General features: G+C 43.5%; 1 protein-coding gene across 3 annotated transcripts in view; it reads right to left on the reverse strand.

The window, feature by feature from the left end:
• Positions 1 to 25,568, reverse strand: part of TM6SF1 (transmembrane 6 superfamily member 1) — a 72,079-nt gene that overhangs the window by 40,865 nt on the left and 5,646 nt on the right. For 2 of the 3 annotated variants that reach the window (XM_044283254.1, XM_044283253.1), the window contains exons 2-4: positions 14,241 to 14,344; positions 10,014 to 10,111; positions 4,197 to 4,300 (exon numbers count right to left, since the gene is read on the reverse strand). In XM_044283254.1, coding sequence (XP_044139189.1) covers positions 4,197 to 4,300; positions 10,014 to 10,111; positions 14,241 to 14,344 — 306 coding nt within the window. Of the gene's footprint in view, positions 1 to 4,196; positions 4,301 to 10,013; positions 10,112 to 14,240; positions 14,345 to 18,486; positions 18,698 to 25,568 lie in introns of those variants that run through there. The other variant, XM_044283255.1, reaches the window with a different exon arrangement.

Genomic DNA, 25,568 nt, shown 5'->3' on the forward strand with positions numbered 1-25,568 from the left:
GAACACTTCTAAAGTTGACAATATCTTATCTATCTATTACTGTATTATAGCAACAATATTGTATAAGAAGTTCCACAACTCTCTAATAGATTTTGGGAGTCATTTATTCTTAATACCCCTTAAACTGGAGGTGGATGCGCTGAATTTATGTAGAGGCACAGGCCTCTATATTAGCGTATCTACCATCTGTCCAAATCTATGCCAGCTCCCTTGCTGGTGTAGATTTAGACCATGTTCTACGCCAAAAACAGGCGTAGAAAATGATAAATGAGACTGGCCTGCCGGCCCGCCCCCCTTTCCTGCCCACTCCACGCCCCCTTTTTTTTAAAACCTGGCGTGAACGGTGAATAGTTGCAGATTGCGGCACAAATAACCTCTAGATTCTGTCCCAGATTGCGGCGCAATCTGCGATAAATATACGCCAAAAAGTGCCGGATATCTATTAGTAAGTGACCCCCTTTGTGTTTAAAGCGAACCTTTCACCTCATTTTCACTTTTTAAACTATCAACAGTACGTTATAGATTACCTTTAGTGTGTTGTTATCCATGTTAGGTGCGCTTTCCTGCACTCTTTATTCATCCAGAAATCGGCTTATAAAGTTCAAATTTTGTGCTGTAACAGTCAAGCAACAAGTCAAGGGGGTAGCCCTTTCCTCTCCTCTGGCCGTACCGCCCCTGCCCTAACGCCGCCTCTATGCCTTGTAATTGACAGCAGGCTCACTCGCAGGGACGGCGCTTCTGAATCCTGCGCATGCGCCGTCCTCCTCATTCGCCGCTCGCTCCCGTCTTTCTTGCGGACACAAGCGCGACCATGTAAGAGAATAGTGCATGCGCCGTACGCGAATCCTGTCGGCTTCTCTTCTCTACCTCCCGTGCGCGCGCTCCACTATCTTCATGCTCCAAGTGCCCCACGTAGACTTGTAACCAGATTGCAAGCCAGTGATCATCAGGAGCGCACCTAACATGGATAACAACACACTAAAGGTAATCTATAACGTACTGTTGATAGTTTAAAAAGTGAAAATGAGGTGAAAGGTTCGCTTTAAACACAAAGGGGGTCACTTACTAATAGATATCCGGCACTTTTTGGCGTATATTTATCGCAGATTGCGCCGCAATCTGGGACAGAATCTAGAGGTTATTTGTGCCGCAATCTGCAACTATTCACCGTTCACGCCAGGTTTTAAAAAAAAGGGGGCGTGGAGTGGGCAGGAAAGGGGGGCGGGCCGGCAGGCCAGTCTCATTTATCATTTTCTACGCCTGTTTTTGGCGTAGAACATGGTCTAAATCTACACCAGCAAGGGAGCTGGCATAGATTTGGACAGATGGTAGATACGCTAATATAGAGGCCTGTGCCTCTACATAAATTCAGCGCATCCACCTCCAGTTAAAGGGGTATTAAGACTGGCGTTTTAGATGCCGCTCTTAATAAATGACTCCCAAAATCAGTTTCATACATTGTGTCCAGGCACTATTGGTCAGTCTGTCAAGGGGCTGCCTGACAAGATTGATGATGCAAACCTTGCAAGTGCTTATGAGTTGTAGCGGTCAGAGGAGAAAGAGACCGCAGGGCAGGGTTCAAATACAGCACAGCAGACGAGGAGGCTGACGCAGATACTGGCTTTATTAAATAACAAAATATACGGCTGGAAAATCGGTCTCAGGGGAGTGCTGTAGAGCCCCAGAATGAATTGTTCCCGCAGTATCCGGTCTACAGGTCCCATGCCAGTTACTCTGTCTGCCTCTTTTTTCTGTACTTCGGCCAACACTTCCTGTAGCGCTGTCGCATATTGTGAGACCCCTTCATCTTCCTGCTGAATCCGGTAAAAGAATTTTGCCCGTAGGTGCCCTGCACTAGCTGTTTTCCCGTGCGTGTGGCTTCTGGTTGTAAGAACACATTTCTTCGGGCCTCACCCTTTAGGGTGGCCAAAGTGATTTCCACTTGTAGTTCTGAGCTGACATTGTAAATCCTAGCAGCGCTCTGTAACCTTGTCACCCAGTCCGACAGTGACATGTTCTGGCCATCAAATTTGGGCAGCAAGTTAAACAGCATGCCTATAGGGAGGGCCCTTGCAGGGATTCCACTATTGCCTAAGGTACTCACATTAGCATCATGCACATTGCCTTTAGCCGCCTCCATCTCTGTGACTGTACCCTGCTTGCAGTGCCACTTGTAGCGGTCAGGGGAGGAAGAGACCGCAGGGCAGGGTTCAAATACAGTACAGCAGACCAGGAGGCTGAAGCAGATACCGGTTTTATTAAATAACAAAATATAACGGCCGGAAAATCGGTTTAACAGTTTTGTGCCGATGCACCACGGGCGCAATCGACAAATGACAGGAACAATGTTAACAAGTTTACACAAATTTACAGGAAGGATAACTGATCCGTGATATACTAAATGCGCTCCAACCAGCAAACACATAAAAATACAGGCTACTCTCCTCTGATATTTTCCTGTCTGAGCCCTGCTACTCAGGGCACGTTTCTACAACGATCTGAATAAATGATTCCATGCGTTATGCCCTATCGATGGTTAGCACCGGTGCACAATCACAGTTCTGTAGGTAGCTGGGCAGAGATCAGTCATATCACATTCTCCCAAGAGGTAGCTGCTTGTTTTGTCGTCTGGCTCCTGATACAGTCGCTTGCTTGTCCCAGCGCGTTGTCTTTTCCTCTCTCTCTCTAGATTGCAGGTACAGTAATCCACATCAGTTCAGCTCTGCCAGGAGTCCCCCGTCCTCTGCCACGGTCCTGCTAACCTATAGCACTTTAGCCATGCCCCGTGTCCTGTCACAAGTCTCTCAATTGGACATTATCACTCTTCTCAGAATCACTTTTTAGTTTCTGTGGCTCTGTCCAACTTCAGCCAGACTCTCAGCTCACCACCAGCCAGGAAGACACACACCAGACAAAGCCCAGGAACTCGAATCTCTACCTACATCCTCTGGAACAAACAACTGAATTTCTTTCTTACTCAAAGACACAGCGGCCTCTTGTGGCTGAAAGAAGCCATCACAGTCTGTGTAAAACATTATCACTAGCAATTCAATGTAACTTGGTCACTCTAGGGGCTGACCCTTACAGAGTCACCAGATCACACATGCCTGGCTCTCTCGTAGGCTGTCCACCGCTCCAGTCCACAGTCTCAGAGCACTACTAGTGGCCCTGCAGTGAGGCATTACATTATATTTTTTGTTTCAGAGAGAATGTTAGTGAAGGGAGTCTTGGGGGTGCCAAATAGGGATTGAGACTCGCCTCATAGGATTATTACCGTGGGGGCTTATGTGATGTCTGCACAGCATGCACAGGGGAATTTTACTAGTACTACTTAGAGTAGTAAGCATGCCCAGGGGAATTTTACTAGTACTACTTAGAGTAGTACTAGTAAACTTCTCATGGACCTGCTGTGCAGACTCCATTTAGGCACCTACATAAATAATCCTTATTATGAACTTCATAACGACCAAGCGACATACATGTACAACGCAGGATTAAAGCTCATGTAATCTGGCAGGAGCAGGTCAGTGACAGCCGAGGTCACCAAGGAGAAGACAGAAGTGGTTTATTTATTAGTATATGAGTGTTATGCATTGATTAGAGGAAGCGGCTATGCTATGTGATCGCTGGGTGTCTAGTGGGACAAAGCAGTGCTGCTGGGTTTAGTAGATCCAGATCAGCTCTGCCTGTTTAAAAAGGGGGTATGTCCTGCTTCTTTCACATCTGCTGTTTGACAGATCTGGCAGACTGTCCAGGCCAGGAACCGCCTGCCAGACCAGCCACTGCCGGATACTTCCAGAATTCCATCTGACCCCATTAACTATAATGGGGACCAGCAGAGATCCAAGTGCAACCCCAGCCAGACGAAAACCGATACGCACAGCAGTTTTCGTCTGGCCTATTCTCTGTATTTTTACTGGGTTACAGGCTGGATCTCCGCCAGTCCGCCAGTCTGCCAGATATGTCTAATGCAAAGCCAATACTTGGCTTCTCAGGGGGCTGGCAACCCAGACTATGCCACTGGCTGAGAGAACAGGAAAAAATTTGAAAGATTGTCAGTCTTTGCACTGACAGCAAGCAATGAATTGAATCAAAGTATATTAGAAAGTTATTCAGAACTTTTGATTATACAATTTATTTATTTGATTCATTTACAGAAGACTGGGCATCCCATTTAAAGATACAAAGCCACTTACTCCCATGCAATCGCTGCCACCATCAGCAGATACATCAAGTAATGGGCAGTGCCATCCCAGTAACAGATCATGTGGCCATGTGCTGTGTTCAAGTAAGGCTCAGTCTGTGGAAAAATGCATACAAGGTGAAAATAATCTTTATTTTCTACATATATGCTCTGACATCATGCATACCTAATGATTATATCAGGGCTGCAAGCTCAGCAGCAACGTGTCTATGAAAATTACAGCAAACATGTTATATTAATTTATTTCTGCAACTACTCAAAAATAGCAATATCTCCACTAGACTGGATTTCCCTATACACACTTCACTGATTTAATCCAGTTAAACCTGTATCCTGACATTCACTCAAGGAACTGTTGGAGCATATTAAAGTGCACATACAGATGTAGCAGGGGTAACACACACACTGCATTGCCTCCACATAATGAAAGAAGTTAATAAATATTATCATTCAACATATTCATTTACAGGTGACCTGAATAAAATCTGCCAAGGCGTAAAGTACAAAACAGTACAGAGTGTGGTCAGCCGTGGCATCCGTATGTGCATTACAGTTAATTGCCTGGCTGTACCTGTACCTTGTCATTGCTTAAAACGGCAGGTGCAACCCAGCAATCAGCAGTAATCTACATGCGGCTCCGTAGAGCAGGCTGCTCTGTGTACTATTCAGTTTTTCACTGACGTGTGCTGTCCACGTTTTCCATGAACGTGTGCGTCCTGTGGCAGTGATGCGGGCCGCAATGCACGAACACTAGCCGTGGGGCAGCCGCACGGATCGTGGACCTATTCACTTTAATGGGTCAGCGATCCACCTGTTCCGCAAAAAGATAGGACATGTTCTATCTTTTTGCGGAAAGGAAGTACGGGATGCTTTCATAAGGTTCCGTTCCGTGCTTCCATTCCGCATCTCCGGATTTGCCAACCCATTCAAGTGAATGGGTCCGCATCCGTGATGCGGAATGCCCACAGAACGGCGCCCGTGTATTGCGGTTCCACAAATGCGGTCCAAAATACGTCCATGGAGCGCACACGCTCGTGTAAAGAGGCCTGAATGGGTAACTTCTCACACATTCACTTGCTTTTTATGAAAACTAGTAAAAATAAATTGAGTCATAGAACAGCTGTGAGGACCTCACACTAGAGATCTGCACAAACTATCTTTCTTCTACTGTCATTTTATATTTTTAAAGGGTTTTTCCGAGACTTTTCTACTATTCTCTGGGTACAGTAGGTCATCAGTATCTGATCAGTGGCAGTCCGACACTTGGGACACCTACTGATCAGCTGTTTGATAATGCACCAGTGCTTGTGGCCTCCTCACAGCTTAGCCTACTGCGAGCGCCAGTGCCCTCTCAAACAACTAATCGGCAGGGGTCCCGGGTGTCGAACCTCACTGATCAGATACAGATGACCTATCCATCAGTATAAAAGTCTGGGAAAACCCCTTCAAGGCTGGGTTTACAAATGCCTGATTTGTGGTTTTGCTGTCGCAACAAATCTGCAGCATTGTACAGTACCAGCAAAGTGAATGAGCTTTCAGAAATTCTCAGTCACATGCAGAAAAAAATCAGCAGAGAAAAACGACCATCCACAATTATAAAAACTGGGAGTGCACGTTCCTGGCCATGCTCTGTCTCCCCCATGTGTGCAGCAGCCTCTGCCCTCCTTACAGGAGGCTGCTGGACATTAGTTCCTATGGGAACTATGGCAGGGCTCCATAGGAACACAGTAATATTCTCATAGACGCTAATGCATTGGAGTCTATAAGAGAAGCAAACTAATCATTGTGGCCTCCACAGACATAAGGTATAAGGGCTCATGCACACGACCGTGTGCCGGCTGTTCCGGCCACGGCCGGGCAACGGTTGTGTGCATGAGCCCTAAGGGAAAGATCTGCACCTGGTTTTGGCTCAAAATCACTGATGGAAATCACTGACCAAACACTGACGTGTGAATGAGGCCTAATTCTCAAAATAGGTCATCAATATCAGATCAATGGGGGTTTGACTCCTGGCTTGGAGGCTGCGGCTCTCTGGTGAGCCATGAAGAATTCGGCAAAAACTGAATAATATAACCACTATAACTAGTAATCTGCAGCATGTATTTTCCATTTTGTATTCAGACTTTAAATTAAAAAAAATACAAATCCATAAAGAGCTTTATTTTCTGGATCAGAAGGAACTAAATAATAAAAGCTGCTAGGTGGATTAAAATATTTCTTAAAGAAGAAAATTAAATCGCCACAAACTAAGTTACACAAGCACATATGGTATACAGTAGCTTTTGAAAGGACTTGTGTATGTATTAAGCCGTGCTTAGGTTGCTATGAGCACATGGAATAGATTAATTCATAAGGCTTATACATGACTGAATCATAGAAATGTTTATTAACTTGTAGCAAGATGGAGACAACTGCAAAAGCCTTGTTCCTTTTCATGAGGGAAGTTGGTCTCTATCTCATACCCTTCAAATGATGGAAATCATTGTCTATCTAATAGACTTTCATACTTTCAGTTACAGATTTGTATGCAAGCCACATGCTCAATAAATGGAAAAGTGATACTAAATTGGGAGGGGTAATATTTGGTGGAAACTGCATGATGTGCAGTAAGCGAATGACCCTTAGTAGACCTAATACATAACACAGTTGGAAATGTGTTACTATTGTTGTACAATGTATTATTTTATGATATGGCAAAAACGGCACAATGATACATGTGGCATGATAAATTTGGCACAATTTATAAGACATAATACAAATTTCTCTCTTGCTTACGCCACCAGATCCTCCCTGTGTTTTAGGCAGGGCGGACTGAGAACTTCAAGTGGCCCTGGAAAAAATACAAAAAGTGGCCCCATTTTGTAGGGTCCAAATTGATAGAAGGCAGGGCCAGCAATACCATATTGTGGCACATTATACCACCCCAACAGAGCTAAATACCACAGTCCATCACAAAATACTGCTGCTAACGGCACAAAATACATGCCTTAAAAACTTCCACTGGCCGGCCCTGAGGAGGGCTCAGGCAGCCCAGTGGGCATTGGCCCACCAGGAAATTTTCCTGTAAGGTCTATGGCCAATCCGCCCCTGGTTTTAGGAATAGTATGACACTGGTAGGGTACAGTCAAAAGGTCAGGTTTCCTTATATAGTTTTGGAAGCCAAAATAAGGAATGGATCATAAAAAGGATGGAAGGTATTAACCCCTTAACACAACATCATGTACATGATCAGCGTTAAGGGGATGTAAGCACACAAGCTGATCTCTCTCTATATGCGGCAGCTGCCAGCTGTATAACACAGCATATACCCACCACCAATGATTGGAATCTGAGATAAATTTGATCATAGTCACTTAACTCCTTGGATGCCATAGTCAATAGCAACTGTGGCATCCGAGTGGTTATACAGAGGAAGGGAGCTGGCGCTGTCCTCCGAAAGGAGAACCTGTGGTGAAATCGCAGGGCTCCAAGCCATTGCTATGGCAGCCTGGGGCCTTGTGAAGACTGAAGGTAGTTAGCTTATCTTTTGTTGTCCTTAAAGCGCTAGAGGGAGCCATAAGCAAAATTTCTAAAGGTCTTCCAGGGTGTCCAAATTGATAGAAACCCTTTTATTTTTCTCGATTCCCATCCTGCTATCTGTTCTAACCTAAATAAACTGTTACATTTTATCAACCACTGTGAGTGTGTTGGGGGCTCCCTAGATTTCCACTTGGTAGCAACTAAGACCCTGGCAGCAGCCAATAGGAGAGAGATCAAAGTCTTCATTTGTCTAGTACAATTGACCTCTCTTAATAGACCTAGCAGGCAGCTTTTGGCTGTAGATGTTATTTTAGTCTTGCTAATATTTGTGATGGTTGTACATATTTGTCGCCAATAAGCAATTATTTCCAGACATTGCCACCATATATAGAAGAACGAGCCTGTTTCTTTTTGGCATCTCCAACATCTTGGGTCACATTCCGGAAACAAGGAGTTGAGTTTTTGTGGCGTATAATACCATCTTGTAATTATTTTATATAGATTCTCCTGCAATTTTACACATCGGGATACTTTTGGGGTGGATGATAAGAGACATTTTATTTCTATGTTTGAAAATGTAGTGTTTCATTCTTTCCCCCATTGCTGAATAAAAGTATATCTCCCGGGTCTGATCTGGGAGACCAAACTAGCATATACATTTTATAATAAATTTTTAATATGTTGTCCCTTAATCCCCTAAATGAAATATTTCTAATATACTTTATTTATAAATGTTCTATTTTTACTGTACTTTTACATCCCTAAAGTGCACCATTCAGTCTGCGCTTAAAACTCTGTTCTCCCTACACTGCTGACAGCTCAGCGGTGTACGGCGTACTTATTTTATGAATGGGGCCGCAGTAGCACAGGGAGAACGGGCAGGAGCACTCATTGCTGCTCCTGCCCGTGCTCCCCGGACAATTACGTACTTCCTGCGCTGCTGCGGCCCCATTCATAAAATTTGTACTCCGTACTCAGTACACCGATGAGCTGTCAGCAGTGTAGGGAGAACAGATTTTTATGCGCGCACTGAATGGTGCACTTTAGGGACATAAAAGTACAGTAAAAACAGAAAATTAATAAATAAAGTATATGAGAAAAATGTTATTTATTGGATTAAGGACGACATATCAAAAAATCTTATAAAAATTGAGTTACTCTTTAAAAACACCACTTTTTCATGGTGTATTTCTTTGGCTAAAAACGCTATGGCCAGACATTAACCTCTTGACAGCGCGGCCTTTATTGGGAGCGTTGATGAACTCTTTCTTCTGTTCTCAACATGTAAACAAGCGCCCTAGGGGGACGCTCAATGCAGAAATTATCACAGCTTCCATTGCAGTCCATTCCTATGCACTGTGCTCCTAGTGGTGGTAGAAGACAGACAGATGTGTAATGTATTATGTTAAAGGAGCTTATGTGGGAAATTTAGCAATCTGTTCATGCCAGATATGTGGTGTACCTAGAGTAAGTGCTCATTCAGATGACTGTATCTATTTTTTACGGTCTGCAAATTGCGGATCTGCAAAACACGGATATCGGCCGTGTGCATTCCGCATTTTGCGGAACGGAATGGCCAGCCCTATGATAGAAATGCCTATTCTTGTCCGCAATTGCAGACAAGAGTAGGACATGTTCTATCGTTTTTGCCAGGCCATGAAACGGATGTACACATCTTTTGCGGCCCCATTAAAATTAATGGGTCTGCATCCATTACGCAAAATTGTGTAACGGATGCTGGCACAAACATATGGTCATCTGATTGAGCCCTATTATAGTGTTCAGACACAAAAGTGGTTAAGGCTGAATTTTACTTTTTTTGGTGCATTTTTTCCAATTAGAATTTTTCCTGCTTTATAAACATACATTCATCAGAATTCTGGGGCATTGTGTCTTGAGTTCCACATTCCCTGGTAGTATAATGCATGTGTACTGGCTGTTTCATACAAAATTTTGTTATTGGACCTATGAGATCTGTGAAGGCTCCTAGCTGGTTGTATGCTGTTTTTATAGGGTAAAGTGGATGTGGATGGGCAAGATTGTACCCATACTTGCTGCCTTCAAACATTGAGGAAAGAAAAATTACAGGTAGGAACAAATTTAGTAAATTTCTTCAAACATAATTCATATTGCTAGTGAAAAATAAAAACTTCACAGTGCTCTTATATCCTCCTCTACAGGACCTATACCGAGTATTTCTCTTCAAATCTCCATTTATGTTGTCGTAATAATGTGCACACTCAATCCATACATTGGTAAAGCAATTTGTAGGTAGAGTTGCTGGTATTACCTCTTTTAAATACAGAGTCATAAATCCGTCTATAATTCCATCCTGTTCAAGGCCAATGATAAGACACACCACACTGGTGAATGAAAATACGGCATATACTGCAAGGAAAAATATTAAATAGTTAGAGAAAAAAAAATAATCCAGACAATGTATTTTTTAGCAAGCAGTGTTACCCCACAGCACAGTCAGAAAATATAGTTGTCTGGGTGCATCTAACAATCATTCCCTTTTTTGTGTAAATAAAGCCTAAAATTCTATTCAAGTTATTCAACTTTCTAATATATTTCAGTTTTAATTCCACATCATTTTCAAGATCTCTGCTTTCTATCAGTGAAAGGGAATATTCTTTTTTTTATATCCAGGATGACCATCATAACTACCTAATACCTGGTACAGAGGATTGTTGGATCCCACCTAGGTATTCTCGGTCATTTAAAAACATAAATTGATGGGGAAAAACTGTTGTGGATTTTGGTGCAAATTTCATAATGATTCGTAAAAATGTAATCCACTTTTCTTCAACTCTGCTACGTGTGGACGTAGCCCAAATCTCTCTACTGTCCTCAGTCCCCACTTGGGACTGTTTAGGATACAATTGTAGGAAATCCTTTAGCAGTGAGAAATTCAGTTTTTCATTGTTTTTAGCCTCTGTTTATATTCACTGACACAGCAGATACACTGAAAACACTGATGAATTTAGAAATATTAGAAAGGTAGAATAGGTTTAAATGATAAAACATTATTTTAATAAACCTGGAAAACCTTTACATAGAAACTTCATGCATGTAAATGGAAGTACAGCCTTCTGGGAAAGTAAAGTATTACAAAGCTTAGATATTTGAATGTACTACTGACATATGCAAATCAATAAATATAAGTACACTAACTTTCCGTATGTGGAGAAAAGAATATTACCGCCAGAAGGCTCACAGCAGCATGTCACAGTGTGCATAAAAAATGGGCACCAGGCTGGGCACTATATCACCATGCCAGGGAGTGGAGCTTGCCATTTTATGTTCTGGTGACATAGTGGCTGGAAATATAACTAGGTGCCATGAAGTGACGGTCAATATGATCGAGCAGCTGATCATAGTGTACTTCATATGACAGCGTGCACCAGTTGTAGTACTGGAGCATAATACAACTTTACACTTCAGTGCACCAGGTAAGGTCAGTAACACACAAGCATATTACAGGCTCATCGTTGAGTGCCCTAGTCCGACTACAGTCATAGACCCTATCGTTGGCCAGGTCACAAAGATTACGGAAAACACACTTGTATGTTATACAGATGAAAAAATGTGTCTGTAATACACTTGTGTAAATGCTGGCCTAAAAGCTTTTGATTCTAAAGTAGTATTCCTATTTGGCTATTTCTGGCATAGCCACAGGATATGGCAAATACCTCATACAGTAGGTGCAAAATCTGCACCTATCTTAAGAACTGGGGCTCATCTTCTGGATAGGTCATCAGTATCTGATCAGTGGCGATCTGACACTGTGGACCCCCGCCGATCAGCTGTTTAAGACTGCACCAGCGCTCACAGAAGTGCCGTGACTTTCTATCAGCTCACCAAGTACAGAGCTGTACATTGTATAGCGGCTTTGCTTGGTAACGCAGTTCAATGGGACTGAGCTGCACCTAGGCTGTATGACTGACAAACGTGGCGTCACATGACCTAGGCAAAGCTACGAGAAGGCCTCAGCGCTACTGTTGGACCCCCAGCGATCAGATACTGATGATCTATCCTGAGGATAGGTCATCAATATATAAGTCTCAGAAAATCCCTTTAATTTAAATCTCTGCTCTTTTTAGGTGTTGGAGTCATGTTGGCAGTCCTACTCAGTGAATGACACCCTTTCCTGTATGCTTCATCATGCAGAGTGGCACCACGCGCATGACTGCTGAGCGTATCTTCCTGCAGGACAGAAGAGCCCCTTTCCCTCAGTCTAACTGCTCAGATTAAGGCCCCATCACACCAGCGAGTTTTCTGCGCGGGTGCAATGCGTGAAGTGAAAAACGCAGCATGTTCTATATTCTATATTTTTCCTGCAGTGAAAAACTGGTTGCTAAGAGATGTTGTTTGTAAACCTTCAGTTTTTTATCACGCGCGTGAAAGACGCATTGCACCCTCGCGGAAAGAACTGAACGCAATCGCAGACAAAACTAAGGACTCTTTCACACGAGCGGATGCTGTGCGGGTAATCCTCTGCGTAAAAGAATGCCAAGCCCCGTTCCGGACAGCAGAGACACGGAGTAGTAACATGATTGATAATGCTCTGTGCTTCCCTGTGATCTTTTTACTTCAAAATCTCGGTGACAACGTTATCTCACTGGGATTTTGTAGTAAAAAGATCACAGAGAGGCAAAGAGCATTATTGATCATGTTACTGCTTCATGTCTCTGCTGTCCGGAATGGGGCTTGGCATTGTTTCACGCAGCGGATTACCCGCATGGAATCTGCTCGCGTGAAAGAGCCCTAGCTGAACTTGCTTGCAAAATCGTGCGAGTTTCACTGAACGCACCCTGAACGCATCCGGAGCCAATCCGTCACGCTTGTGTGGAAGAGGCCTAACCATGGCATCTAAGGGGTTATACAGTCCTGATCAAAAGTTTAAGACCACTTGAAAAATGGCAAAATCATATTTTACATTGTTGGAGCAGCTTCTCTCACAGCGCGCCATTGCTGCTGAGGTGGGACGCAGTAAGACAGTAATTTGGAATTTCTTAAATGATCCTGAGGGTTGTGGAACAAAAAATTTCATGAGCACTGAGCCGGAGGATCCAATTGGCTGTCCGTCAAGATACTGGACGATCCTCGACCCAAATTAAGGCCCTTATTGGTGCTGACTGCAGCCCCATAACCATCAGACGGCATCTGAGACTGAAGGGCTTGGAAAACAAAAAATTTCTTCAAAGACCTCGTCTTCTTGAACACCACAGAACTGCTCGTTTGGACTTTGCAAGAGAGCACCAAACATGAAACATTCAAAGGTGGAAGAAAGTTTTATTCTCTGATGAGAAAAAATATTACCTTGATGGTCCTGATGGTTTCCAATGTTACTGGCATGACAAGAAGATCCCACCTGAGATGTTTTCTAGGCGCCACAGTGGAGGGGCGCCATAATGGTCTGGGGTGCTTTTTCCTTCAGCGGAACAATGGAGCTTCAGGAAGTGGAGGGGCGTCAAACGGCCGCTGGCTATGTCCAGATGTTGCAGAGAGCATTCCTCATGACTGAGGGCCCTCGTCTGTGTGGTAACGACTGGGTTTTTCAACAGGACAACGCTACAGTACACAATGTCCGCAGGACAAGGGACTTCTTCCAGGAGAATAACATCACTCTTTTGGCCCATCCTGCGTGTTCCCCTGATCTAAATCCAATTGAGAACCTTTGGGGATGGATGGCAAGGGAAGTTTACAAAAATGGACAACAGTTCCAGACAGTAGATGGCCTTCGTGCGGCTGTCTTCACCACTTGGAGAAATGTTCCCACTCACCTCATGGAAACGCTTGCATCAAGCATGCTGAAACGAATTTTGGAAGTGATAAACAATAACTGCGGAGCTACTCATTACTGAGTTCATGTTTGGAAGTTGGATTTCTGTTTTGGGGGGGTTTAGTTTTTTTTTGGAGGTGTGGTCCTAAACTTTTGATCAACTGAAAAACAGCCTGTTTCGTTGTTTTCATAAAATGTAATGCTCATAAAATGTTTTGTCTCACTCCCATTTCTTCTTGTTGCATGTTAAAGCTCTACTTGGAACCTTGTTAAGATCCAGCCATGCTAAATATGATTTTTTGCAATTTTTCAAGTGGTCTTAAACTTTTGATCAGGACTGTATGACTGGGATCAGAGTCATCTCTGATCCCAGTCAATGCGGCTGGGTGTCTGCTGTATTACATAGCCAGCACCTGCTATGTATGGAGCAGGGTTCTACCTGATCCATACATTTAAAGCACACCAAAGGAGTACAGTTACGTCTTGGTGTATATAACGGTTAATACTCCACACACTTGTATGGAAAAACTGTAGGGGCAGTGGAGAAGGGATAATTACTATTAAAATATGGGATTAATTCAACCTGGGTTTTATTTGTTAAGCTCTTCTTAACTATACCTGCAAATCCAGATCCACAACATATCCACTACATTTGAATATAACTTTAGGGACAGGGGCTTTTCATTCTAGGCATAAAGAATTAATGAAAAGCTCCAAGTAAATGCATACCATAGAACAAAGGATCTCTGGGTGGTTTCGGAATCACTAGCAGACGGGATAATAACGATATCATCATCAAGACCATTCCGCTAGCAACCGCAACAGGCCAAAAACTGAAAAACAGAAAGCAATTTATATTACTTTTTGATTGAACATAATTAGGAACTACAAAAGGGCCAGAAAGGGTTAAAAAAAAATAGGCACCACTTAGCCAATTACTGGTCACAGTGATAAGCTCCTTAGGGCTCATGCCCACGAACGTAAGGGCTCCGTGTCTGCAATGCATGGGCACCGACGTGGGGCAGCCGCATGCGGATCGCGGACCCATTAACTTGAATGGGGTCTGCGATTCGCATCCGACGGTTCGCACCATAAAAAAGTAGTGCATGCACTACTTTTTTACAGTGCGGAGGCATGGCCAGAAACACCACGGAAGCACTCTGCAGTGCTCCAATCCGTGCTTCCGCACTGCATGTCTGGATTTTCTGACCCATTCAAGTGAATGGGTCCACATCCGTGATGTGGAGTGCACACGGCTGTGACCCATTTATTGCAGAACCGCTGTATGGTCCACAGCACGGGCACGGAACCCTTACATTCATGGGCATGAGCCCTTAGTCAATAAATAGAGTAATTTCCTGTGTGTCAAGCCAAGACAAAAACGTGAAGAGCAGGGGGCAGAGTGGTGTCGGAACTGCAGCAGTGGGGGATTGGGTAGGTGAGTAATGCTATTTTTATTTTTAACCACTTGTGGAAAATATTCACCCCGCCCCCCCCCCCCCCCCCGAAATCCAGCTTTGTGTAAGCAGTGCCTGAATATCTAGGATAGGTGCAAACTAAGTACAGTAATCCTCAAGATAAGACTTCTAGGTGTAGAGGCAAAAAATGTATGTTGAAGCATACCAAAATCTACTCCAGAAGTGACATTCTGTGACTGCTTTGTTGCCACGTGTGCTTAGTGTTATGGGCTTTGCCATCTTCTATGCTCTTACAATGAACCATTATTTTACAAGAAGATACGTTTAATGAATGGAATTTTCTGGCCGCAAACTTGTTTTAACGCATCCTCTATGATGGTGAAAAACTAATCTGAGCTCATGCCTACCATAAAGCAACCTTCGTTACCTTCAGGTTTACTTAATATGGAAAAACAGTTTCTTTCACATTTTTTACGCAATATGGGAGAAAACATTTTTGCGACATACCTGTAGGTATATGAATTCCAGCTGTCTGTCTATTGTTAATGCTTACAGGATAAGGAGAGAGAGCTAGTATGGGGGTTGTTCAGATTTTTTATATCGATGGCCCATCCTCATGATAGACCATCAATATCAGATTGGTGGGGTCCGTTACCTCATACCCCCACTGATCATCTTAAATGTAGCTCCGAAGTCGGAATTGCATAACCCTGTCAATTGTGTATTGGACAGAGCTGGTAACTACAGTGCTGCTCCCATTTACGGCACTTCACTATACAATGGATGGAACTGTGCAGTTTCGGCACCGACTTCCAGCGCCAGAACTAAATAAACAGCTGATTGGTAAGGGTGCGGGGTGTTGGTCCGATCGGCCGATCTGAAATTGATGAGCATCAGGACAGGCCATCAGTATGGCAAGCTTGTTCTTGTTCACATGTGGTAGGTTTGTTGCAGAAATTTCTGCAGCTGAAAATCTCATCTGCTGCATTGCGATCCGGTCGACCATTTCTGGCAGAGAATGCCAAGAATCATCGGACACAAACCGCATCGTGCAGCAGTCACTGTCCGGCCAATCCTTGGCATCTTTGATGATTATATTTTTTTTACCTGATTATAGTTAATGGTTACTGGCGGGCATTCTGGTTGCATCTGGCAGTGCCGGATGCAGAGAATTCCGGCAGGCTGAGAGAATAGCTGCCGCAGCTGTGAAACTAGCCGCAGCAGGTACAATATCATGCTGCACAAAAATCTGTGCTGAAAATCCATGCATAAAATGGAATAAAATAAAACTGTGCATATGTGGCCTAAAGCCTCACACAAGCTAGCATATTGCTACTTGCCGTTCCAGAGAAATGAAGCTCCAGAGAAAGCATATTCGTAGGGAGAGATCTCTATTTATCAATGTTACCATACAGACTATATTTCAAATATGATCTCCTGACATCAATAAGACATATTAGACAAAGTAACATGCAACAGTGTAAAATAGTTAACGGAGTGGCTATTAGAGAGTATGCAGAACGCTCCGTCAGGTTAGTGGTATTTCATACATAGCTCCTCTAAGGTAGCAGGACATTTCTGTCTATAGGCCCTATTGACTAAATTCATTAGTGGATTGTGCACTTCAGAAACAGAGGTATCATTTTACTGTGGGCTCTTATTGGCCTTTTAAGTAATCTCAATTAAATTCATGTGCCCCTGACCTGTCATCACTCAAATACTTCATCTTTTGAGGTCTGGCGCTGTCAAGCTGGTCACATGGCAAATAAATTCACATGTTCTAAAAGCCAACCATTCACATGACATAGCTGTCAACCGCATGCTTATTCAGCTGTGAGTTATTTCTCCTGACCGCCATATACATGCATGCTCAGATTGGCAAAATAAGCATGTTTATTTCAATAGGCAAAAGGCAATCATCACATAATAAATCAATATATCCATCCAATACATCTTTCCTCCAATAGCAGACTTTGGCGGGACCACCGGATTGCGGTCCCATACACACTAGACTGTAGTAGCCCGCCATAGCCCTACATAACATGGGAATTACTGGCAATGGAGTTACAAATAAAAACAGATGTCCTCACTATTTATTCAGGTCTATGTGACCGACAGATAGTGTCCAACAGAAATGAAAACCAGCATTGCGCAAAGATCCACTGCCTTTATTAGAAGTAGCACACAGACAACCTCTTAAAGAGGCAAATGGCGTTTATCATGTAGAGGAAGTTAACACAAGGCACTTACTAATGTATTGTGATTCTCCATATTGCTTCCTTTGCTGGCTGGATTCATTTTTCCATCACATTATACACTGCTCGCATCCAGTGGTTATGACCACCCTACAATCCAGCAGTGGTGGCCGTGCTTGCACACCATAGAAAAAGCTTTCTCCTATAGTGTGCAAGCGCAGTCACCGCTGCTGAATTCCAGGGTGGTCATAACCCCTGGGTACGAGCAGTGTATAATGTGATGGAAAAATGAATCCAGCCAGCAAAGGAGACAATATGAACAATCACAATACATTAGTAAGTGTCTTGCATCAACTTTGTCTTCATGATAAATGTCGTTTGCTGAAGTGAGAGAACCCTTTCAAGAGCTAAACAGCGTGTGTTTTGAGTAATCCAACACATAAAATAGTATGACCCGTGAACCCTATATAACAGTGATGGCGAACCTTTCAGAGACAGAATGCCCAAACTGCAACCCAAAACCCACTTATTTATGGCAAAGTGCTGTGGTAATGGGAACAGTGCTGGAAGGTGTATATGTCCCACTCAGGTACCTCAGCTGGGTGAGACAGCTAAAATCCAGAGAGCGGCAGTCGTCTCAACAGAGCATAGTTTGCTGAGACAGTTTTGTTTATTAATTCTGGGCTGGATTTTAGTTGGATTGGCAGATAGGACTGGAAGTAGGATCTGCCAATCCACACCCTTCCAGGACAGGTATTCCCTTCTACCTAAGGTGATCGCAGGTGAGGCCTGCTGTAATCAGACTGGCATAAAGCACCTCCCAGTCAGGGCTGGTGCAAGGATTTTTGCCGCCCTAGGCAAAGATCCATTTTGCCGCCCCCTCATGTCACTCACTCACTGACAGACACACACACACTGACAGACAGACACGCACTCAGACACTCACTGAATGATGTACACAGAAACTCACTGACAGACACACATACACTCACTGACAGACAGACACTCACTGACAGGCACACACTCAGACACCCACTGAATGACGTACACAGAAACTCACTGACAGACACACACTCACTCACTGACAGACACTCACTGACAGACATACACCTTCCCACTGAAACACACACACAGAAACTTACTGACAGACACTCACTCACTGGCAGACAAACACACACATATACTCACTGACAAACATACACATACTCACTGACAAACACACAGCCACTTACTGTCCGACAGACATCCACACTCACTGACATACACTCACTCACTGACATACACACACAGACACTCAATGACAGGCACACTGACATAAATACATAGGCAGACACTCACTCAGTCAAACACTTAAACACTCACCTCCCTGGGGTCCAGTGTGGTGCAGCTCCTCAGTCCTCCAGCACGCTGTTTAGTATGCCGGGGCCGGAATGACGTCATATTCCGGCATCACAGAGGGCGCACGAGGGAGGAGTAGGCAGCTGCTAGAACATCCTTCCTTGCCGCTCGCCTCCTCTCCTCTGGTAATTTACTGGCAGAGCAGGCACCTGCCATCAGGGTAAGCAGATGCCTGCTCTGCCATATTTAAGAAGGACCTCCACCTCCTGGCCCCCCTGTAACGGCGCTGGGGGCGGCTCAAGAGCCGCTCGCCCAGAGCTGCAGCCCCAGTCAGGGGGAGCCCACCAGGACGCCCCCAGCAGGCCGGCGCCCTAGCAAGCGCCTAGTTCGCCTATATGGTTGCACCGGCCCTGCTCCCAGTATGTCAGTCTGGGGGAGAGAGCGATTTGGAACAGAGACCTGCAGAGGCTCTGAGTGGTCTCAGCCAGGGGGACTAAGGGGCCACGAGGCTATATGAAGCCTGATCTCTTCCCGGTGTGAACTGTTTGTTGATAAGCGAACCGACTAAGGGCTTGGAGCCTGAGACTCTGACCCTAAACTATGTTCTTTAGGTGAGTCAGGGATATGATGTTTGTATTACCAAGTGCCTAGATGGGCAGGTGTTTATTTTGTATTGTGTATATTTGGGCTGGTGAAAATAAACCGTCATTTGGACTTTAATCCTGGTGTCCGTGAACATATCTGTGATTGTGACCCCCTGAAAGAAGGCGATCCCTTACAGTGCCAACATGGCAATTTAACCTGAATACCAATATAGTCTATCTTCCATGTACTTTATCATTAAGCTACAATAGCCTGCCTACAGTCAATGTGCTGCCTGTGCGGTTCATAGTGATGAATGGCAGGAAAAAGTCTAAGGTAAGTAAAAAGAAGAAAAACTGGAACTGGTACACCATAGACTTTTTCCAGGGTGCGGGTGCCCACAGAGGGGGCTCTGAGTGCCGCCTCTGGCACCCGTGCCTTAGGTTCGCCACGACTGCTATATAATATGTAGGAACAGTGTCGGACTGGGGTGCCTAGGGCCCACCAGTAAAATAGATTTTGGGGGCCCACCCTAGAGCTGGAGATATTACTTGTTCATTTTTCAGTCTCACGCACATGAATGTATACATTTTAGCACACAATATACACTCACCTAAAGAATTATTAGGAACACCTGTTCTATTTCTCATTAATGCGATTATCTAGTCAACTGGTCAAGACAATCTCCTGAACGCCAAACTGAATGTCAGAATGGGAAAGAAAGGTGGGCTACAACAGCAGAAGACCCCACCGAGTACCATTCATCTCCACTACAAATAGGATAAAGAGGCTACAATTTGCACGAGCTTACCAAAATTGGACTGTTGAAGACTGGAAAAATGTTGCCTGGTCTGATGAGTCTCGATTTCTGTTGAGACATTCAAATGGTAGAGTCCGAATTTGGCGTAAACAGAATGAGAACATGTATCCATCATGCCTTGTTACCACTGTGCAGGCTGGTGGTGGTGGTGTAATGGTGTGGGGGATGTTTTCTGGGCACACTTTAGGCCCCTTAGTGCAATTGGCCATCGTTTAAATGCCACGGGCTACCTGAGCATTGTTTCTGACCATGTCCATCCCTTCATGTCCATCCCTTCATGACCACCATGTACCCATCCACTGATGGCTACTTGCAGCAGGATAATGCACCATGTCACAAAGCTCGAATCATTTCAAATTAGTTTCTTGAAGTTCACTGTACTAAAATGGCCCCCGCAGTCACCAGATCTGAACCCAATAGAGCATCTTTGGGATGTGCTGGAACGGGAGCTTTGTGCCCTGGATGTGCATCCCTCAAATCTCCATCAACTGCAAGATGCTATCCTATCAATATGGGCCAACATTTCTAAAGAATGCTATCAGCACCTTGTTGAATCAATGCCACGTAGAATTAAGGCAGTTCTGAAGGCAAAAGGGGGTCCAACACCGTATTAGTATGGTGTTCCTAATAATTCTTTAGGTGAGTGTATGTCCTGTTCACACATTCACCCATTCTTAGTGCATTTAGTAGTGTGCTGCTACTTTTTTTTGTTTTTCTACATTGTTGCTTGGTAGCTTGCACCTGCGATTGTCTCTGGAGGTGCTATTCCGATTTTTTGTATATATATATATATATATACACTCACCTAAAGAATTATTAGGAACACCATACTAATACGGTGTTGGACCCCCTTTTGCTTTCAGAACTGCCTTAATTCTACGTGGCATTGATTTAACAAGGTGCTGATAGCATTCTTTACAAATGTTGGCCCATATTGATAGGATAGCATCTTGCAGTTGATGGAGATTTGAGGGATGCACATCCAGGGCACGAAGCTCCCGTTCCACCACATCCCAAAGATGCTCTATTGGGTTGAGATCTGGTGACTGTGGGGACCATTTTAGTACAGTGAACTCATTGTCATGTTCAAGAAACCATTTTTCCAGTCTTCAACAGTCCAATTTTGGTGAGCTTGTGCAAATTGTAGCCTCTTTTTCCTATTTGTAGTGGAGATGAGTGGTACCCAGTGGAGTCTTCTGCTGTTGTAGCCCATCCGCCTCAAGGTTGTGCGTGTTGTGGCTTCACAAATGCTTTGCTGCATACCTCGGTTGTAACGAGTGATTATTTCAGTCAACGTTGCTCTTCTATCAGCTTGAATCAGTCGGCCCATTCTCCTCGGACCTCTAGCATCAACAAGGCATTTTCGCCCACAGGACTGCCGCATACTGGATGTTTTTCCCTTTTCACACCATTCTTTGTAAACCCTAGAAATGGTTGTGTGTGAAAATCCCAGTAACTGAGCAGATTGTGAAATACTCAGACCGGCCCGTCTGGCACCAACAACCATGCCACGCTCAAAATTGCTTAAATCACCTTTCTTTCCCATTCTGACATTCAGTTTGGAGTTCAGGAGATTGTCTTGACCAGGACCACAACCCTACATGCATTGAAGCAACTGCCATGTGATTGGTTGACTAGATAATCGCATTAATGAGAAATAGAACAGGTGTTCCTAATAATTCTTTAGGTGAGTGTATATATATATATATATATATATATATATATATATACAGTACAGACCAAAAGTTTGGACACACCTTCTCATTCAAAGAGTTTTCTTTATTTTCATGACTATGAAAATTGCAGATTCACACTGAAGGCATCAAAACTATGAATTAACACATGTGGAATTATATACATAACAAAAAAGTGTGAAACAACTGAAAATATGTCATATTCTAGGTTCTTCAAAGTAGCCACCTTTTGCTTTGATTACTGCTTTGCACACTCTTGGCATTCTCTTGATGAGCTTCAAGAGGTAGTCACCTGAAATGGTCTTCCAACAGTCTTGAAGGAGTTCCCAGAGATGCTTAGCACTTGTTGGCCCTTTTGCCTTCACTCTGCGGTCCAGCTCACCTCAAACCATCTCGATTGGGTTCAGGTCCGGTGACTGTGGAGGCCAGGTCATCTGGCGCAGCACCCCATCACTCTCCTTCATGGTCAAATAGCCCTTACACAGTCTGGAGGTGTGTTTGGGGTCATTGTCCTGTTGAAAAATAAATGATGGTCCAACTAAATGCAAACCGGATGGAATAGCATGCCGCTGCAAGATGCTGTGGTAGCCATGCTGGTTCAGTATGCCTTCAATTTTGAATAAATACCCAACAGTGTCACGAGCAAAGCACCCCCACACCATCACACCTCCTCCTCCATGCTTCACGGTGGGAACCAGGCATGTAGAGTCCATCCGTTCACCTTTTCTGCGTCGTACAAAGACACGGTGGTTAGAACCAAAGATCTCAAATTTGGACTCATCAGACCAAAGCACAGATTTCCACTGGTCTAATGTCCATTCCTTGTGTTCTTTAGCCCAAACAAGTCTCTTCTGCTTGTTGCCCTGTCCTTAGCAGTGGTTTCCTAGCAGATATTCTACCATGAAGGCCTGATTCACACAGTCTCCTAACAGTTGTTCTAGAGATGTGTCTGCTGCTAGAACTCTGTGTGGCATTGACCTGGTCTCTAATCTGAGCTGCTGTTAACCTGCGATTTCTGAGGCTGGTGACTCTGATGAACTTATCCTCCGCAGCAGAGGTGACTCTTGGTCTTCCTTTCCTGGGGCGGTCCGCATGTGAGCCAGTTTCTTTGCAGGCACTTGATGGTTTTTGTGACTGCACTTGGGGACACTTTCAAAGTTTTCCCAATTTTTCAGACTGGCTGACCTTAATTTCTTAAAGTAATGATGGCCACTCGTTTTTCTTTACTTAGCTGCTTTTTTCTTGCCATAATACAAATTCTAACAGTCTATTCAGTAGGACTATCAGCTGTGTATCCACCTGATTTCTCCACAACGCAACTGATGGTCCCAACCCCATTTATAAGGCAAGAAATCCCACTTATTAAACCTGACAGGGCACACCTGTGAAGTGAAAACCATTTCAGGTGACTACCTCTTGAAGTTCAAGAGAATGCCAAGAGTGTGCAAAGCAGTAATCAAAGCAAAAGGTGGCTACTTTGAAGAACCTAGAATATGACATGTTTTCAGTTGTTTCACACTTTTTTGTTATGTATATAATTCCACATGTGTTAATTCATAGTTTTGATGCCTTCAGTGTAAATCTACAATTTTCATAGTCATGAAAATAAAGAAAACTTTTTGAATGAGAAGGTGTGTCCAAACTTTTGGTCTGTACTGTATATATATATATATTTAGAACTATATACAGTGCTGCCCATAATTATTCATACCCCTGGAAATTTTTTACGTAAAGTTACTTTTATTTAACTAGCAAGTAATTTTTTGATGGGAAATAACATAGGTGTCTCCCAAAAGATAATAAGACGATGTACAAGAGGCATCATTGTGGAAAAAAAAAAACATTTCTCAGCTTTTATTTACATTTGAGCAAAAAGTGTCCAGTCCAAAATTATTCATACCCTTCTCAATAATCAATAGAAAAGCCTTTATTGGCTATTACAGCAATCAAACGCTTCAGATAATTGCAGACCAGCTTTTTGCACGTCTCCACGGGTATTTTTGCCCAATTATCTTTAGCAATAAGCTCAAAAATCTTTCAGGTTGGAGGGTCTTCTTGCCATCACCCTGATCTTTAGCTCCCTCCACAGATTCTCAATTTGATTCAAGTCTGGACTCTGGCTGGGCCACTCCAAAACGTTAATGTTGTTGTCTGCTAACCATTTCTTTACCACTTTTGCTGTGTGTTTTGGGTCATTGTCATGCTGAAATGACTACTGGTGCCCAAGGCCAGGTTTCTCTGCAGACTGCCTGATGTTGTCGTTGAGAATCCTCATGTATTGCTCTTTTTCATGGTGCTGTTTACTGTGATTAGGTTCCCTGGTCCATTGGCTGAAAAACACCCCCAAAGCATTAAGTTCCCACCACCATGTTTGACAGTGGGGATGGTGTTCTTTGGGTTGAAGGTTACTCCTTTTTTACGCCAAATGAAGGAAACATCATTGTGACCAAACAATTACATTTTTGTTTCATCTGACCATAACACAGAAGACCAGAAGTCTTTTTCTTTGTCTTCTCTGTCCAGATGAGCTTTTGTAAGGGTCAAAAAATTACTTTCTGGTTGAATAAAAGTAACTTTAAGTCAAAATTTGCCAGGGGTATGAATAATTATGGGCAGCACTGTATATCTTTATCCTATATAATAAAAGCACAGTGTCAGTGCGCTGTGTCCTTGTGTATGTCACCAGTTTTGCACTGGGCAAGTGCGGTGCGGCGTCCAATCAGGACACAGCACTACACAAAAGTTTCCCTGTACCCAGCACCCTTCCCCCTTTCAGGATGGCAGAGCGGCAGCGGGCAGAGTGTTAGCTGTAATGTCCAGCTAACACTCCGCTTGAAACGGCCAACATCGGTTCTGGCACTGATGCCGGTCGTTTAACACCTTCCATGTCATGGTCCTTAGGAACCGCTGTATGGAGGGGCTAAGCATCAGGCCGCTGCTCTGCTGTGGCAGCGTCCCGATGGTTACCATGGCAACCAGACACCTTCACAGGCATCTGGCTTGCTGTGGTATATCTAAGCCTAATCAGGCTCCTGCTAAAGGCAGCAGCCTGATCAGGCTTAGTGTGAGTGCAATACACTGCAGTACACTATATAGTGTACTGCAGTGTATTGTAAGCCATAAGACCCACTGGGTCCAAATTTTTTTTGAAAGTAAAAAAGAATAAAGAAAAAAAAAAAAAATCTATATCCACACATAATTTGGTTAAAAATGTAAAAAATCTAAAACACTAAACATGTTTGGTATCGCCACGTCCGTAGAAACCTGATCTATAAAAGGATCATGTTACTTTTACCGCATGGTGAACACCATTAAAAATTATAAAAAGAAAAACTATGATGGAATTGCAATTTTGCCCACCGCACTTCCCAAAAATTGGTATAAAAAGTGACGACCTGCTCTATAAAACGACCTGCTCTATAAAAATAGCATGTGATCCAACCCATCTGGTGAACACCATAAAAATGTTTTAATTATGTGCCAAAAAAATTTAGTTTTTATCACCTTACATCACAAAAAGTGTAATACCAAGCAATCAAGCCAAGTCATATGTGCCCCATAATGGTACCAATCAAACCGTCATCTAAAAAAAATATGAGACCCAAACCTAAAACAATCGCCCCAAAAATAAAAAAAATATGGCTTTCAGAAAATGGAAACACATAAACATGATTTTTTTTTCAACAATGCTTTTACTGTGTAAACAAAAAAAAAAAAAAAAAATGCAAATATTAGGCATCGCTGTGTCAATAACAAATAACAATCTGCTTTATAAAAATAGTATGTGATCCAACCCGTCTGGTGAATGCCGTAAAAAAAAAAAAAAAAAAAAAAAAAAAAAAATGTACCAAAAAAGCCATTTTTTATCACAAAAAACGGCCACCAGCGACAACCAACAGTCAGTGCCAGAAGTCTCAGCCACAGCCGCCAGTCTCGGCCACCAGCCACAGGCACCAGTCTCAGCCACCAGTCAGTGTGGTCAAGTTCCCTTGCCATTTAATATAGACTTT

The sequence above is a fragment of the Bufo gargarizans genome, chromosome 2 (assembly GCF_014858855.1).
Source record: "Bufo gargarizans isolate SCDJY-AF-19 chromosome 2, ASM1485885v1, whole genome shotgun sequence".
Lineage (NCBI taxonomy): Eukaryota > Metazoa > Chordata > Amphibia > Anura > Bufonidae > Bufo > Bufo gargarizans.